At 41.0% G+C, this 17,001-nt stretch overlaps 1 protein-coding gene across 1 annotated transcript in view; it reads right to left on the bottom strand.

Annotated features, from left to right (window-relative positions):
• The window catches only part of BMP3 (bone morphogenetic protein 3), a 97,229-nt gene that overhangs the window by 21,014 nt on the left and 59,214 nt on the right, over window positions 1-17,001 (bottom strand). The window contains exon 2 of the mRNA XM_073637006.1: window positions 4,591-5,489. Within this exon, the coding sequence (XP_073493107.1) occupies window positions 4,591-5,489 (899 nt within the window). The remainder of the gene's footprint in view (window positions 1-4,590; window positions 5,490-17,001) is intronic.

Here is a 17,001-nt window from a genome sequence, read left to right as displayed (position 1 = left end):
TTTATGACTACAGACCACATAGAAGTTGAATGTGCTGGGAAATAAAGAGCCAGTAAAAGCAAAAAGGTGCAAAATACATGAAACCCAATTATAAAAATGATTTTTTTGCAAGAAATAAATTAATTTAAGTAAAAAAAAAAATGTTCCCAAAGGTGGACAACACCTTTTAGTCACATTTATTTCAGCTTGGTACAACCTCTGCATATAGAGTGCAACAGAAAAAAAATGGTCTTATGGACTGGTTGAGAAAACAGTAACAGAGTAAAGCATGGAGTCACCACAAGGTGGTACATTGATCACGTTTGGCTACGTATTAGGCTGCAAGAACTTTCTGTATTGCCGTACAGGCTCCTAATACTTGGCTCTACTTTATGCACAGAGTCACCTGGATCTTACCAGCAGAACTTCTGATCCGTGTCCTGTATAAGGTCTGCATACATTATCCACAGTTCTACTTGTACAGTAAAACCTAAGACAAGCACACGTGCTGTTATTCTTCCTGTTGACTAGCTTTTCAGCCTGAAGGAGGAATGCGATAGGCTATCAATGTCAACCAGCAATTATTAACCTTTGGGCTCTCAGCCCAATCTGTTGGAGGCCCGGGAATTCCACAAGATACAGGTGGACCAACTTAATTGAACTCTCAGAAACTGTAACAAATGCATCCAGAATTTCTCTGCTTGTAAATTATTGAACTTCATTTTACATTTTGAAAGCATTAGCTGTATCCAATTCCACCCAACCCCATGTCACATATGAGAATGGAAGCCAATTCATACTTTCAATTCCACAGATAAACACCACAACCTAATTGTGGAAGCCTTAAACTATGGAATATAATACAAGCGCTCCATTGTGACCTGAGCATTCTTGACTTAACTCCTACACATACACAATCTGTACACATTTACAGTACCCGTACTATGAAACCTTGTGCTGCCCAAGAATTAGTCAGAGGAAGGTGTGGGGGTCTGCTGTGACTTATTACCGGTCTGCATAGACTGCTATGAAAGTTGTTGCAGTAGATGTGGGGGGGCAGGAGTAGATTATACAAAGTTTTCTACTAGAGGGAAATATGGCCCTGTAGTACCATTAGGGGTGCTCAATTCTGATGTAGAGTGGAGCCTCAAGTGTTATGTAAGGCCAGGATTCCCTAATGCTATGTATTTGATAGGAGTTCGATTTTAATTTCATTTTAAAAAAAGGGTTGCTCGCTTTAGAAAAAAGTTATGTTTGGACGTATATACAATATAAATATCATACTGCTTTCACCAACGTTCCTGGGTCGTGCCAGCTCCATTTCCAGTTTTTGCCTGACCTGGGAGAGATTTTTGTGTCAGCATGTCATTAGTGTTATAAGTGAAGGGCCTGACTGGCTCATTTCAATAACTAAGCAATCTCCCTTCTTTGTAATGGTGAATGAATAGATAGAAAAGGGGGTTGGGTTTGCTTTTTGTATGAGCCAGTCATCCAGCCTCCTTCACACACAGCACTGATGACAGAATGACACAGAAAACTCAGGTGTTGAGAACAAACCAAAGTGGAGCGCCATGACCCAAAATCAATGGAGCTTTGCTAGTACAATAGTGAAATATCCGTTTAATGGGTATCAGTTGCTTTTTAACTGTTTTCTGTGAACCACCAATTACACACTGTCAGCCATTAAGGCTAGGTCATTAATGCAAATTCCTGTCTTGGAAAATCTCAGCCAGCTCCAAAATTGGTAGCCAGCAACACCATGCTTGGGCTACGCAACCCAGCTGAGGTGACATGGTTATTAGAGATGGTGCAAATCAATTCGCAGGAACATGTCCAGCAGCCATGCTAGTTATTTATTGCCGCCAGATAGTAGGCTTCAATCTGATGTCTTATTCCAGAAATATGAATGTTTTTCTTATATGTAAATGAGCTGTTAAGATCCATGGGTTGGACACTGATCTGAATGAGAATCTGCCTCCAGAGCTTATTTTAAATGAAAAGGGGAAGTTACCAGTGTGAGAAATGAAATTACTGAGACATTGCTCTAATCTATAATATAACGCTGGATGCGTCCTTCTGTCCAAAGCCGGTATAGACTGTGCCTGTACACTGCGCCTGCCAGTCAGAAGGACTCATCCAGCGTTAATAAAGGTGACGGGGAGAAGGACAAGAATGGAAAAGGAGTGTGGCGCCAGAGATCACAGTATGCGTAGGTGCCATGAGGACATACCGCGATCTGTGGCGGACGAGGCAGGAGGAGGAGTGTGGCTCTGGAGTCAGTGCCTTCACATATCGCAATTTCTGGCGCCATTTTATTGAAGACGAATCTGCACACACAGTGTCTTTAACAAAATAGCGCCGGATAACGCGGTATGCACACGCGCTTACTTTGGCAACATTTTATTTAATTATTTAATGCAGACGACACGCCGCAGAGGAGCAGGAGAAAGGTGAGTAGGAGTGTTTTTTTGTGTATGTATGTATTGAACAACAGTAGTGCAGGCAGGAAGGGGGGACAGGATGGGGGGCATATAATAGGATGGGGGACCGAGATGGTGGAGCATATAAAAGGATGGGGGACCAGGATGGGGGACATATACCAGGCTGGGGGAGCATATAATAGGATGGGGGACCAGGATTGGGGGGCATATACCAGGCTGGGGGAGTATAGAATAGGATGGGGGACCAGGATGGGGGAGCATATGCCAGGCTGGGGGAGCATTTACAAGGACTAGCTATTGAACCCGTTCCACACCCAGGTGGCTAGCATTTTTATTGGTACATTTTTGTGCTATGCTAAAGGGAACCTGTCACCAAAAATAACGCTATTAACCTGCAGATATGCGGTTAATCTGCAGGCTAAAAGCGTCATTATGCTGCCCGGTGTCTGAATGAAACTGAATGCAGCGGGGAGAAAATTAACTTTATTCTTCCCGCCAGCATTCGGTTTCAGTCATGGGAGCTAGGGCACTGCAGGTTCAGTCACGGCTCTGAGAATACAGAGCAGCCGCTGTAACCGCGCCCCCGGCCCTGACTGACAACCGGCCTCAATGTTACAGAGGCCACTCGGTATTCCCAGAGCAATGACTGAACCCACAGAGCCCCCGCCTCCATGACTGAAACCGAATACTGGTGGGAAGAATAAAGTTCATTTTTTCCCCACTGCATTCGGCTTTGTGCAGGTGCCGTGCAGCATAATAACGCTGTTAACCTGCTGATTAACCTCATAACTGCAGGTTAATAGCGTTATTTCTGGTGATAGGATCCCTTTGATTTTGTAGTACCATACTTCAATAAAATGGAGCAGGAGTCAGCGCGTGCGCATACCGCAATATCCGGTGCCATTTTTTTTAAGACACTGTGTCTACGAATTCACATATACAGTGTCTTCAATAAAATGGTGTCGGAGATCGCCGGCTGACTCCGGCACCATTTATTGAAGTAATGTACTACAATGTCAACATACCAGTGCACATCAGCCGGCGATCGCTATTATCCCTATGGCCGGCGCGTGTACACTGCTATGTTGACGTTGTAGTAAATTACTTGAATAATATTGAAGACACTGTATATGCTAATTTGCAGACAACAGTGTGTTAAAAAAAATGACGCCGGAAATGTACCAATAAAAATGCTTGCCACCCGGGCATAGAATGGGTTCAATAGCTAGTAATTATATAGTCACACACAGCTCTGCACTGACATCAGATCTAACACTGAACAGCAGAAGTCTCATTACAAACATTTACAGCAGCAGTTGTCCCCTCACAGAGATGGCAGCTCTGCTACAGAGCTGTGTCTAATTATAACTAACACAGTACAGCAGAGTTGAACCTTGTCTAATTGCAAAGACATTTGCAGTGATGTCAGCTCTGCTGTACTGCCACTCCCCACTTGACAGCGGCAGCCAATCAATGCTTCAGCAGTGATGCCAATATTTACAGAACAAGACAACTGAAGATAGTGATTGACTGCAGCAGTCAACAGGATGTACATGACATCATCTCTGGAAGGAAGTAAACAGAGACTGGCAGGGACCACTCAACATTGGCACTAGATCTTTGGGTGATTAAACAGGTGATTGCTATTTTTCATATGATATATTTTCAATATCAATTCATATTTACTAATCCATTTAAATAAATGTAATAATTGATTAATAAAAAAATTAGCTTATGCACTTTCCCTTTAACTAACATGTGATGAAAGAAAGAATGAAGGCATGTCTGGTTTTTGCAAAAGTGTGAAATGTGGACATTAACAAATGCAAAAAGAAGTGGAACATGAACCTCCACAAGCGGACAAAAGGTCATGCTTTTCTACATAGCGAGGCATTAGTGTTTGGACAGTGTACAAGAAATTCTTACACATAAACCTTCAGTTTTTACATCTCACTATTTTAACAGCTACACTTATAGAGCAGACATAAAAATATTACTTATTTACGGCTTCATTGGGCTTCCTAATAAAACAGCTGGAATATTTTATTGATTAAAAAAAAAAGATGTACAGTTCATAAAAAAAGAGATGCACTTTCCTTCCCAGCGCTGCGTGAAAATATATGTTGATATAAAATCCAGTGTAAAATTACTATTAAAATATTTACAATACCTTTGGCATCGGGAACTGGCATGCACCTGAGCAATAATAAGCATCAAAGGATTTAGGGGAAATAATCCATTCACTCCAGCCGATGTCTGCAAAGTCTACTTTTAGATAACGGCGTGCACAATTTCGTGGTTCATTCCATTGCTTTCTTCTTGCCTTTTTCAGGGTCTGCTCATCAAACTGTAGTGTTTGGCTTTTTTGTCGCCCACTCTTTCTTAATTTCTTTTTAGATTTCCCTTTCTCTGCTGGCTTAACATGAAGGGCTTTGTAGGGTTTTTTCTCTTCCCAACGCTCTTCGTCTTCATTATATTGGTACTCGGCTCCTGGTAGCTCGTTGTTTTGTAAAGGTAAAAGAATATCCGCTGAACGTCGACTTCTGTGTTCGAAAAGCCCTGCTTTATGGTGAGGTTTATGAATAATCGGACTGTGTTGTCCGTGCAAGTTAGAAACAACACTATCAGGTTCGGAAATGGCTGAGTCATTAGCATATACTAAGATATAAGGCTTATGCCTTAGCAAATGTTTTCGATGTTGGTTTGGAGTATCAATGGTCATGTGGATTCCAATGATGGCCTCTCCATTCTGCTTGGCCTCACGTAGGATATGTGTAATATCCTTCCACTGCCAAATAGGAATGTCACTGTAGGATGAGGAAATGTTTATGAAAAAGTGACCCAGGACTCTTGTCTGGTTCTCAAATGATATGAAACTGGACACTGTGAAGCCTATGGATACTTCATGCTTTCGATTTGTCCGGTGAAGGCATGATGAAGAGTGTGTACATCTGAAGCTGCTATTTAGCAAATCCCCAAGATAATAATGAAATGTAGCTGAGAGTATGTTTTCTGAAGATGTGAGGGACGTCAAATTGAAAATGTGGTGATTGGATTTGTCTGCGTTGCCTAAAAAGCATGTAAAAATAAAGATTTTATTATTTAAACAAAAACCAACATCCATGTTTAATCACATTCAAATATTAAATATATCTGGACTAAAACCAAACTTATTTATGAACTGTTTTTGTTTTACAATTTTATTTCTAATAACCCGCAATTCAGATAAAACTCAATTCTGCAAACTGCAGGTTAAAGGGAACATGATAGCTGATGCATGCTGCTCGAACCACTGGCAACATGTATCAGATCAAATACCCTGCAGCAAGTAAATAAATAATAGTAGTTCATGGCCATGGAATGGGCACCATGTATCAGCTGTCAGGATTCGTTTAAGATGCAGTTTGCAGAAGGGAGTTATACCTGAATTGTCGGTTATTAGAAATAAAAATGTATAACAAAAAGCAAACTGTCAGGTTCCCTTTAAAAAATGTCCTTCTGGGACATCTTACTCCAGCGCTATTCAGTGAAGGAAATAATTATTTGATCCCTTGCTGTTTTTGTAAGTTTGCCCACTGACAAAGACATGAACAGTCTATAATTTTAAGGGTAGTTTAATTTTAACATTGAGAGATAGAATATCCCAAAAAAAAAAAATCAAGAAAATCACGTTGCAAAATGCAAAAAAAATTATCTAATTTATACAGTGTGAAATAAGTATTTGATTCCTCTGGCAAACAACACTTAATACTTGGTGGCAAAACCCTTGTTGGTAAGCACAGCAGTCAGATGTTGTTTGTAGTTGATGATGAGGTTTGCACACATGTCAGGAGGAATTTTTGTCCACTCATCTTTGCAGATCATCTCTAAATCATTAAGATTTTGAGGCTATCGCTTGGCAACTCGGAGCTTCAACTCCCTCCATAAGTTTTCTATGGGATTAAGGTCTGGAGACTGGCTAAGCCACTCCATGACCTTACTGTGCTTCTTTTTGAGCCACTCCTTTGTTGCTTTGGTTGTATGTTTTGGGTCATTGTCTTGCTAGAAGATCCAGCCATGACCCATCTTCAATGCTCTTACCGAGGGAAGGAGGTTGTTGGCCAAAATCTCGCAATACATGACCCCATCCATCTCCCCTTCAGTACGGTGCAGTCATCATGTCCCCTTTGCAGAAAAGCACCCCCAAAGTATAATGTTTCCCCCACCATGCTTCATGGTTGGGACAATGTTCTTAGGGTTGTACTCATCTTTCTTCTTTCTCCAAACACGGTAAGTTGAGTTAACGCTAAAGAGCTACATTTTAGTCTCATCTGACCACAGCACCTTCTCCCAATAACTCACAGAATCATCCAGGTGTTCATTGGCAAACTTCAGACGGGTCTGCACATGTGCCTTCTTGAGCAGGGGGACCTTGCGAGCACTTCAGGATTTTAAACCTTTAAGGCGCAATGTGTTAGAGTCTGACTTATTAATTGAGTCTGTGGACAGTAGTCTTTTATACAGGTGACTATGTAAGACAGCAGTCTTTAATGCAGGTAACGAGTTGATTAGGAGCGTCTAACTCGTCTGTAGGAGCCAGAACTCATAATGGTTTGTAGGGGATCAAATACTTAATTCTCACTGCAAAATGCAAAAAAAAAAATCTAATTTATACAATGTGATTTTCTTTCTTTTTTTTTTTAATATTCTATCTCTCAGTGTTAAAATGAACATACCCTTAAAATTATAGACTGTTCATGTCTTTGTCAGTGGGCAAACTTACAAAAATAGCAAGGGATCAAATAATTATTTCCTTCACTGTATATAACTATATAGGATGAATTGGAAGAGTCAGTAGCCTCCACTAAATATTCCTATATTATGGCATTTATAGAGCATATTACAGGGCTGGCAAATTAATGTAGACTTTGGAAACCAGATGACTTAATAGTTATCAAAAGTGGGAATGGGAGATATCAATAGCAAACAATTTTAAGTTAGGTGCAAATTTTTTGGTGCTTTGCTTTCAAGACTTAAAGATAAAAATATATAGCAAGTAAATTCTAAATTCAAACTGAGCATGTCGGATGCTCTGACGTGCTCAACTCGAGTAGCGAGCATAATGGAAGTGAATGTGAAACTCGAGTATTTTTCCGGATCTCTCTTGTATCGAGCAGGGCCAAGCACACTCGCCCATCAGAACAACCATTGTTGAATTCCATTTATGCTATACTGAGAAAAGGGAAAAGAGGAAAAGAGCCTGGTACATCAAAGTGCACACTGAAATCAACAGGTGCCCATTGTTCTAGAAGGCCAACCTGCCTAATAGGTCACGTAACAAGAACTTGTCTAACCCAATCTGTCACAACGATGGTAAAAAGTCAGACTTCTTTAGCATAATTGGCATTGAACTGAACATTACCAATTATTTTCTTCAAGGATGTGGTCAAAAACGTTTGCAATATTACCAGAATTTGCCAACAAAAGAAATCGAGAGTAATGTTCAACACTTCGTCAGAACTAAAAGAATAGAGCACAGGTGGCTGAAAATCTGGTGTGGAACCATTATGTTAACAGAGGCAGAATACAAGTAGATGCCCTTATGCTGAAGTTGACTACATACATACAAGCCGGAACAGAGGAAGCATCACAAAGCAATGAGCAAGACAACGGAGAAATCGTCTTGAAATAATTATTCTCCATTTTTCATTAAGAATAATGACCTTTTTCATTATGCTGTCAACACATTTAATAGAAAAAGCATTTTATTTTATTTAAGTTTCAAAAAATACCATCTCAACAATTTCCAGCAATTTTCCATTTATATAACTTCTAAAGCAATCATTAGAAAAGCCATTACATATGATATTTTCCCTAACTTCTAAAGTCCATGGATACAATTCCAATACAAAGAGAAAACACTTTTTTTTTTATCCATCTTGCTAAGCTGCCTTCTTGTGCTGTGGCTGCGCCCACACTGGTGAAGCTGGCAGAAACACTGCCTCGCATGCAAAGAAACACTGGAGAGCTGTAAAAATGGAGCTTTGTGGAAAATAAAAGTAAAGTACAGCATGTGTGTGCATCTAGTCTGGACAGGAAAGTGACCAAACATTATGAGAACCAGGCTCATTCATTCAGAGACACCATGTGCCCAATCATTAATAACTTCATTATATCTATGCTTCATTATGGTGTTCATCCGGGAGAAAGACTTTCCAAAATCAGCTGTCAGAAATTGAACAAAACCTAGTTAGTGCGAGAATATTAAATGATGAAGTATTCTCTTAAGTATGAAGAGAAAGATTAAATGAGATGTGTTCACTAATGTGGAGCAGCAATTGTCAGCTATGATGAGCCTTCACAGTAAAGAACCATCATGAAATGTGTAAACCACACGTGAGTTTGCCATGGTGGAACCTCCCATTGCTATACTACTGCAGGGACACATGGACACAGAATAAAAACCCTAGTACCCTGCCTCGAAGACCCTTGTAAAAGAAGGTATGTCTTTACAGTTATGTATATTTTTAGACATGTAAATTAAAAAAGATTTTCAGGATTTTTAAATACATATGTTCCTGCACTATTGTCATGGTTGTGATGCTATAGTGGATTTAGAGGGAATCTGTTACCAGATTTTTGCCACCTAATCTGAGAGCAGCGTGATGTAGAGACAGAGACCCTGATTACAGCACTATTTCGCTTACTGGGCTGCTTGCTGTAGTTTTGATAAAATATTTGTTTTATCGACAAGAGATTTTCACTAGAGGACTAGCAAACCTGCTGCCATGTAGTCTTCCTGAGCGCTGTATAACCCCATCCCCACCACTGATTGGCAGCTTTCTGCCTATGCACAGTACACACAGAAAGCGGCCAATCAGTGGTGTGGGCAGGGTTATGCAGAGATCAGCATTCAGAGAATTGGCAGATCTGCAGCAGATAAAACAGTGATTTTATCAAAACTGCAGCAATGTAAATGATACATTGCTGGAATCAGGGTCATGCTGTTCTAAGATTGGGTAACAAAAATCCAATGACAGATTCCCTTTAAAGGAAGTTCTTTTTTAGTGAATGTATACATTTATTATTGGATGGTCTTCTGAATGCAAACAAGGCCTAAGCAGGCTTATAAACACAATGTTCATGGCTGAACAATCGAAGTACTGTGACTGATTGTAAAATGCAAAATTTTTCACTGTGAATAATAAACATACCTGACATCTTCTCCACATCACTGCCGGGTTATCATTAGAATTATTTCTACTTGCTGCTTATGCCACAAAAATATACTGTCATTTCCTAATATATTATTTACAGAACCAGTACAAACAAGAGACTCCCTTTCTTCCAGCATTCTAGACGATAATCTCGATGTCGGATGTAAGTTTCTTTCACTTAGTTAATCTGCATAAATAATGAGTGGTACCAAATTGCAGCCATGTCACCGATACACTGTGAAATTAAGCACCTCTTCTGTTTAGCCCCAGCACCACACGTCCAGTGTTTGTAGATCGCCAAGACGTGCATACTCTGCTCCAACACCTGCACTTGTATCTGTTTTCAGACTCATATCTAACTAAATTTAGAAAGCAAGATAAGAATATGAAATAACACTGATGGCTACTATTCTTCATGTGGTTAAGCCAATCTGTAACAGGCACACAGCAATATGTTTAGAAGTTATTTATTTTAGGAAATTACAATCCTCCAATATTTACTGTTACTTGATGATTAGAATTTAGATGAAAAGTGAGAACTTAGTGGTAGGATCTATTACACAGTCAAATAATTACCTAGAATCGGAACTTGAAATTTGCAAAACCAAGAGATATCTAATGAAGGCCAGTAGGTGGTGCTGTATTCTAAAACATTACATTATCGAAGCCTGCACCAGCAAGTGCACAGAATCTGATACCTCTGCTCCTTCAGTGTGAGTTCAAAAATAAAAAAAGTGCAATTTGGGGCTTAATTTAAGGCAGATCATTAGTTAAGGAGATTCATTTTTTATAACCCTTTGAGATTTACTGTCCGCATGTAATGGGTAGAATGAGAACATAGAGGGGACCTCTATTAATGTAAAAGAGAATCCGGTGATCTATATTCCTCTGCAGTACAATGTAAGCTTTGCGTTCTCATTTTTATTTCTTGATTGTTTGAAATTCAAGAATAAACAGTTGCTATAGTTGGGAGCAATTATACAGCACATAGCTAATGTGAAGGCAAAGTGACCATCATCCCTATGCTTCTGCTGGAGTGTAAAGCGATGGCTGCCTTGCTAGGGAGACAGTACATCTTTTCCAAAGGGTTTAGACACAAAAGTAGCAAGGAAAATGTTGAACAAAAAGCATACGTCTCACCTATCCCAGATCTAGCGGGACAGTCCCTAATTTGGGAAGCTGTCCCGGGAAGCTGGAGGTATCTCACAAACACAGATATGGTTTAATACAATAGTGGAGCAAGGAGCCGACAGATCCATGCTTCACCATTATGTCTGCAAGGACCGTCAGCTCATGTGAGATTCTCATGTGACCTGAAGGTGTTGGCAGGTTTTCTGGCACTTCTAGACTGAGCAGAGGAAGAAGATCCAGCTCCAGGAGCTGGATCTTCTTCCTCTGCTGTTTCTACTGCGTTCAAGCAAAGACGCCATCCATGCTCCAGAATCATATGGACGTTGATAGCAGTGAGCTGGTCCTTTTCTTCTTTGACTATTGAGACTGGCAGCAGAGACAAGTAACACACGAACAGTGAACAGAGATTTTACAGGCAAGTGTGATGCTTTTGGGGTTGCGTTATACTGTGCGGGAGCAACTGTAGGGGCATCATACTGTGTGGAGGGCTGTGTGGAAATCGTACTGTGTTTGGATGACTAAGGGGGCCTCACACCGTGTGAGGATCATTCTCTGTGGGGGGACTGTGGTGGGTCTTATACTTTGTGCGAGGGCAGCAGTGGTGGGCATCATTCTGTGTAGGGAAGCTGTGGGGCCCACTATGAGGGCATAATACTGTGTGAATGAATATATTGTGGGGCATGATAGTGTGTGTTGGGGACACTGTGGGCGTCATAATGTATGTGTGGGAATTTACTGGGGCATCATAATGAGTGGGGGAATGTACTATGTAGAGAGTATCAAACTGTGTGTGTCAGAATGTACTATGTAGGGGCAATAGTTTGTGTGTGGATGCATCATACTGTGTGAGTAGGGCTGTTGGGACAAGATACCCTATGTGGGAGCAATGTACTAATGGGGTCATCATTCTGTGTATGCAGGAATGTTCTAAGGGGAGCTACATACTGTGTGAAGGGGTTTCATACTATGTTGGGGGGAATGTACAGTGGGATACATTATACTGTGTGCAGGGAATGTACTATGGGGACATCATACTGTGTGATGGAGAATTACTGTGGGGGCATCATACTGCGGTGGGGGCAATGTACTATGGGGACTTCAGACTATTTGAGGAGGATGTACTGTAGGGACATACTGTGTTGGAGAGAATGTACGGTGGGGAGATTATACTGTGTGTGGGATAATGTACTGTGGGGGCATCATACTGCGGTGGGGGCAATGTACTATGGGGACTTCATACTATTTGACGAGGATGTACTGTGGGGGCATCATACTGCGGTGGGGGTAATGTACTATGGGGACTTCATACTATTTGAGTAGGATGTACTGTGGGGGCATCATACTGCGGTGGTAGCAATGTACTATGGGGACTTCATACTATTTGAGGAGGACGTACTGTGGGGGCATCATACTGCGGTGGGGGCAATGTACTATGGGGACTTCACACTATTTGAAGAGGATGTACTGTGGGGAAATCATACTGTGTTGGAGGGAATGTACGGTGGGGAGATCATACTGTGTTGGAGGGAATGTACAGTGGGGGAGATCATACTGTGTGCGGGATAATGTACTATGGGGGTATCATATTGTGTGTGTGTGGGGGATCTACTTTAGTGAGACATTATACTGTGTGCAGGGAATGTACTCTGGGACGCATCATACTTTGTGAGGCAATGTACTGTGGGGGTATCATACTGTGTGTGTGGGCTCTGTGGGGGGGAGCATCAAAGTGGGAACATTAATGAACTTCAATTGAAACAATTATTGCGAGTGGGCAAACATAGAGCGCTTAGGTGAGGTTAGGTGTGTCACTTTTGGTAAAATAGATATTACCGCAGCTCGCTATGAGTGCGGAGCGGCTCAAACTTAAGCAGCAGCTGCGTAATGAGAGCAGTGAGGAGATGCTGTTAGTCCTTTTACTGGTGAACAATCAGGGGGTCAAGAGGTGTGCCAGAGCTGTGGCTGGCTGTGTAGGTCAAACACTGTCTGCATTAAACCCCTAACAGCCAGAGCACAACTCAAAGGGCTATTCCTGGAAGAGCTGCAAATAAGTAGTTCCTGCTTCTCCATAAAATCTTCTTTGGCTCCTGCCTCCACTGTATCTCTATGTAAAGTGTGTTATCAGTAACTCCTGTTCTCCTTCTGTATAGAAGAGGGGTAACCCTGCCCTTCCCTCCTGCATCCAGCTTGTTCCTCCACCCACCCACCTCTGCTCCATGCCCTCCATAAACTGCAATAAAGATTGGTTCTGACTCCATGCTTATCACCTCCATCCCCTCTTATCCCTATCTGACCAGTTGTATAAAAAAGTATGACATTAGCATGTTCAGAAATGTACCCAGCAATAAGCGAGAGTAGATTTCTGCTATAAACTGAGGCCACTTTCTTGTGCAGATTATTGTAAATTGTCTGGACTATAGATGGTCTCCCTGAATTACTAAGCACTACTCATAAAAAGAAAGAAAAATGAGATCATCACTGAAAATCGTCCTTAAATTTGAAAAAAAAATTTTTCTTTGCAAAATCACTCATCCCTAGTGAGATGCGTGCAAAAGAAGTTAGAAAACAAAAAAGAAGCAATACTCATCTCACCAATGCTCCCGTTTCGATGCTACTTAATGAAAGGCTATAGCAGTCACATTGGGTATCATCAACGCTTGCATCGCTGGTAAATGGTGAGAAAAGTATTGTTTCTCTTATTTCTTTAGATTATTCTGAACCTTTGAAACTACTCCAAAATCCTCAATCCCGTATAATTGGGCCAAAACAGTTCTTTTCTGAACCTTTGCTTGAAACGTTTGTCTTCTGGATAACCCCTCTTTGTTATGTAGGCACAGATAGTACTGCCTCCCAGTCTCTCTTGTGTAATTAATGTATGTACAGATATTACTGCCTCCCTGCAAATCCCTGTAACTGATGTAGAATCAGATTTTACTGCTGTGTTTTCCCTATAAATTATGTGGACCCAGGTAGCAGTGCTGTGGCTAAAGTGCACATCACCGCTGCAGCCAGTCACTGAGTGCAGTGGCTCTGCAGTCTATATAGGTGGATAGAAGTGGAATATTAGTTCAAAGCAAATCTGTGCAAGCCATGAATGCTAATGTGGACGTCAAGCTTACTGCTAATGTGGAGGGGAAGGGGCTCTATACAGTATGTGGTCAGTGCATGACAGGGGGAGGAGGACAAACAAACAAATTGGCTGGCAACTATTGATATGGAAAAGAAGCAAGATCTTACATAAAAATTAATTAAGGAAATGGTTGGTATGGAAAATACAGTGTTTCAGAGGCTGTGAAACAAAAAAAAAAGTTTTGGCCAACTTCTTTAAACTAATTTGAAAGACTAAACAGGAAAAGACATTTTCATATTAACACACCTATTTGTTAGGAGAGGCGGTGAAGTTTTCATTTGATGTAGAAAAGTATTGACAATACGCCAGATTTGCTCACTTTAAAAAGGGCGAGGAAAGTGTTGTTAGAGTTGTTCCTAGGCAGACCTATTAAATTGGGAGGGACAACATGTGTAACATTCTATATGATTAATTTATTGAACTCTAACAAAAAATATTCATCTTTTTAAGTTTGCTCAAACATTCAGTCTTAGATAAACTATCGTTGAGGTCAAGACATCTCTACATTTCTTGATTCGGGGGCATACCTTGTAAAAGTTTTCTGATCACATCAAATAGGAGTCAAGTGATCTTAATAGAAATTCTGTAATAAGCATTGATAGAAAAAATCAAGATGTGACAGTGGAAAAGAAACTTAGTGTAGCATAAACAATACTTTTTCTGCAATCTTAAGGGGTCAAAAATGCCATATCATGGACTGAAAAACAATGTTAATTTTTTGGTAAAAATAACAATTAACTTTATTCTACGGATCAGTATGGTTAAGTTGATACCAAACGTATTACCGGTAAGTTTTCTGTTTTTTTTTCTGTTTTATGACTTAAAAAATCTTGCAAAAATCAATATTTTGGGCTAAGAGACAAAAAAATAATATTATGAATTTATAGATTTACGTGGAAAAGACTCCAAAGATATATACACCTACAGATACATGGACTCGGTAGAACCGCACAATAATACTAAAAGTATCAAGTTCTTTACTGAATTAAAAAATATATAAAAAAGAAGGCCCATGTAAAGACTGCAAATGGTGGGGGTGGGGGGACAAAAGCTTTTTCCAACGGTACATATCTCTACCAAAAAAACACGTAACAAAAAAATTGGTTTGTATTATTATGGTCTAAGAGCTATAACTAGTGTTGAGCGATACCTTCCGATATCAGGAAATATCGTATCGGATTGGATCGGGCCGATACCCAAAAAGTATCGGATATCGCCGATTCCGATACCGGAAACCAATGCAAGTCAATGGGACACAAATATCGGAATGAAAATAAACCCTTTCTTTCCTTGTAGGTTAATTCTACATGAAGTAAAACAACTAAGAATAATGTAGAATGACATGAAAAGCCGGCAATTCATCAGCGGCATACACCGGTACCCGACAATTTACAACAGAAAGAATAGAGCATCACACATAGATTAGATAGATAGAAACATGTCAGTCACATATATATGAAGTACAGTGACAGTGTTGCTTACTGTACTTGTCATTTAGTGTAAAGGATTTATTAAAAAAAATATTAGTGTTTTCGTGCACCGTCTCTTTAAAAAAGCCGGCCGGCAATTCAGCAGCGGTACCCGACAATTTATAACAGAAAGAATAGAGCTTCACACATAGATTAGATAGATAGAAACATGTCAGTCACATATATATGAAGTACAGTGACAGTGTTGCTTACTGTACTTGTCATTTAGTGTAAAGGATTTATTTAAAAAAATAATAGTGTTTTCATGCACCGTCTCTTTAAGAAAGCCGGCCGGCAATTCAGCATCTGTACCCGACAATTTAGAACAGAAAGAATAGAGAATCACACATAGATTAGATAGATAGAAACATGTCAGTCACATATATATGAAGTACAGTGATAGTGTTGATTACTGTACTTGTCATTTAGTGTTAAAATAAAGGATTTATTTAAAAAAAAATTGGCGTGGGGTTCCCCTTAATTTTAGGCTCTAGCGGAGGTTAAGCAGACAGCTGGGGCAAATGTTTGAAGCCTGGGAAGGGGGTAATACCCACGGAGCTTCCCAGGCTACTAATATCAGCCCCCAGCTGAATACCTAGCCTTTACTAGCTATTAAAATGGGGGAACCCCCCCCAAAAAAATAACGTGGGGTCCCCCCTAATTTAATAGCTAGCACAGGCTAGGCAGACAGCTGGGGGCTGATATTAATAGCCCAGGAAGGGTGCCATGAATATTGGCCCCCTCCCAGGCTAGAAACACCAGCCGTCAGCCGCCCCAGAAATGGCGCATCCATAGGATGCGCCAATTCTGGCACTTAGCCTCGCTCTTCCACGCTGCCCTGGTGCGGTGGCAGGGGGTAATAGGGTTGGGGTTGATGTCAGCTTATAATGCCAGCTGACATCAAGCCCAGGTTAGTAATGGAGAGGCGTCTATAAGACACCCCCATTACTAACCCCATAGTCAAAGTTAAAAGAAAACACAAACACCCAGAGTAAAGTCCTTTAATTGAAATAAAGACACAATTCTTTATTGTTCTAAATTAAACCATACTTACCATCACGCCCATTCCAGCTGAAGCCAACGATCTCCTGCAATAAAAGAAAAATAATAAAGCAACCTCATCCTTACCTTTCGATGGTTCCCAGGACAGCTCCAGCTCTGCTACATCGAGATGACAGGATGGACCGCAGCAGAAAGCTGCCATCCAGCCTGTCATCCCGCGGACACTGAGAAGCGCAGGCATGCTTGCGCTCCTCAGTGTCTCTCTGTGACGTCATCCAGATGAGCCGAGTTCATGTCCAATGAACTCAGCTCACCTCATGCACGTCACTGACAGCGTGGGAAAGTTCTCCTGCACTCAGCGCTTCAGCGTGAGAATTCTCCCACGCTGTCAGTGACATACATGAGGTGAGGTCATGTCCAATGAACTCAGCTCACCTCATGCACGTCACTGACAGTGTGGGAAAATTCTCACGCTGAAGTGCTGAGTGCAGGAGAATTTTCCCACGCTGTCAGTGACGTACATGAGGTGAGCTGAGTTCATTGGACATGACCTCGGCTCATCTTTATGCCGTCACAGCCAGACATTGAGGAGCACAAGCATGCCTGTGCTTCTCAGTGTCTGCGGGATGACAGGATGGATGGCAGCGGGATGC

Source organism: Phyllobates terribilis, unplaced genomic scaffold (genome assembly GCF_046119375.1).
Source record: "Phyllobates terribilis strain yellow unplaced genomic scaffold, ASM4611937v1 Scaffold_1__5_contigs__length_1240528914, whole genome shotgun sequence".
Classification (NCBI taxonomy): Eukaryota; Metazoa; Chordata; class Amphibia; order Anura; family Dendrobatidae; genus Phyllobates; species Phyllobates terribilis.
The sequence above is the reverse complement of the archived record's forward strand: the minus strand, read 5'-3'. Positions and strand labels throughout refer to the sequence as shown.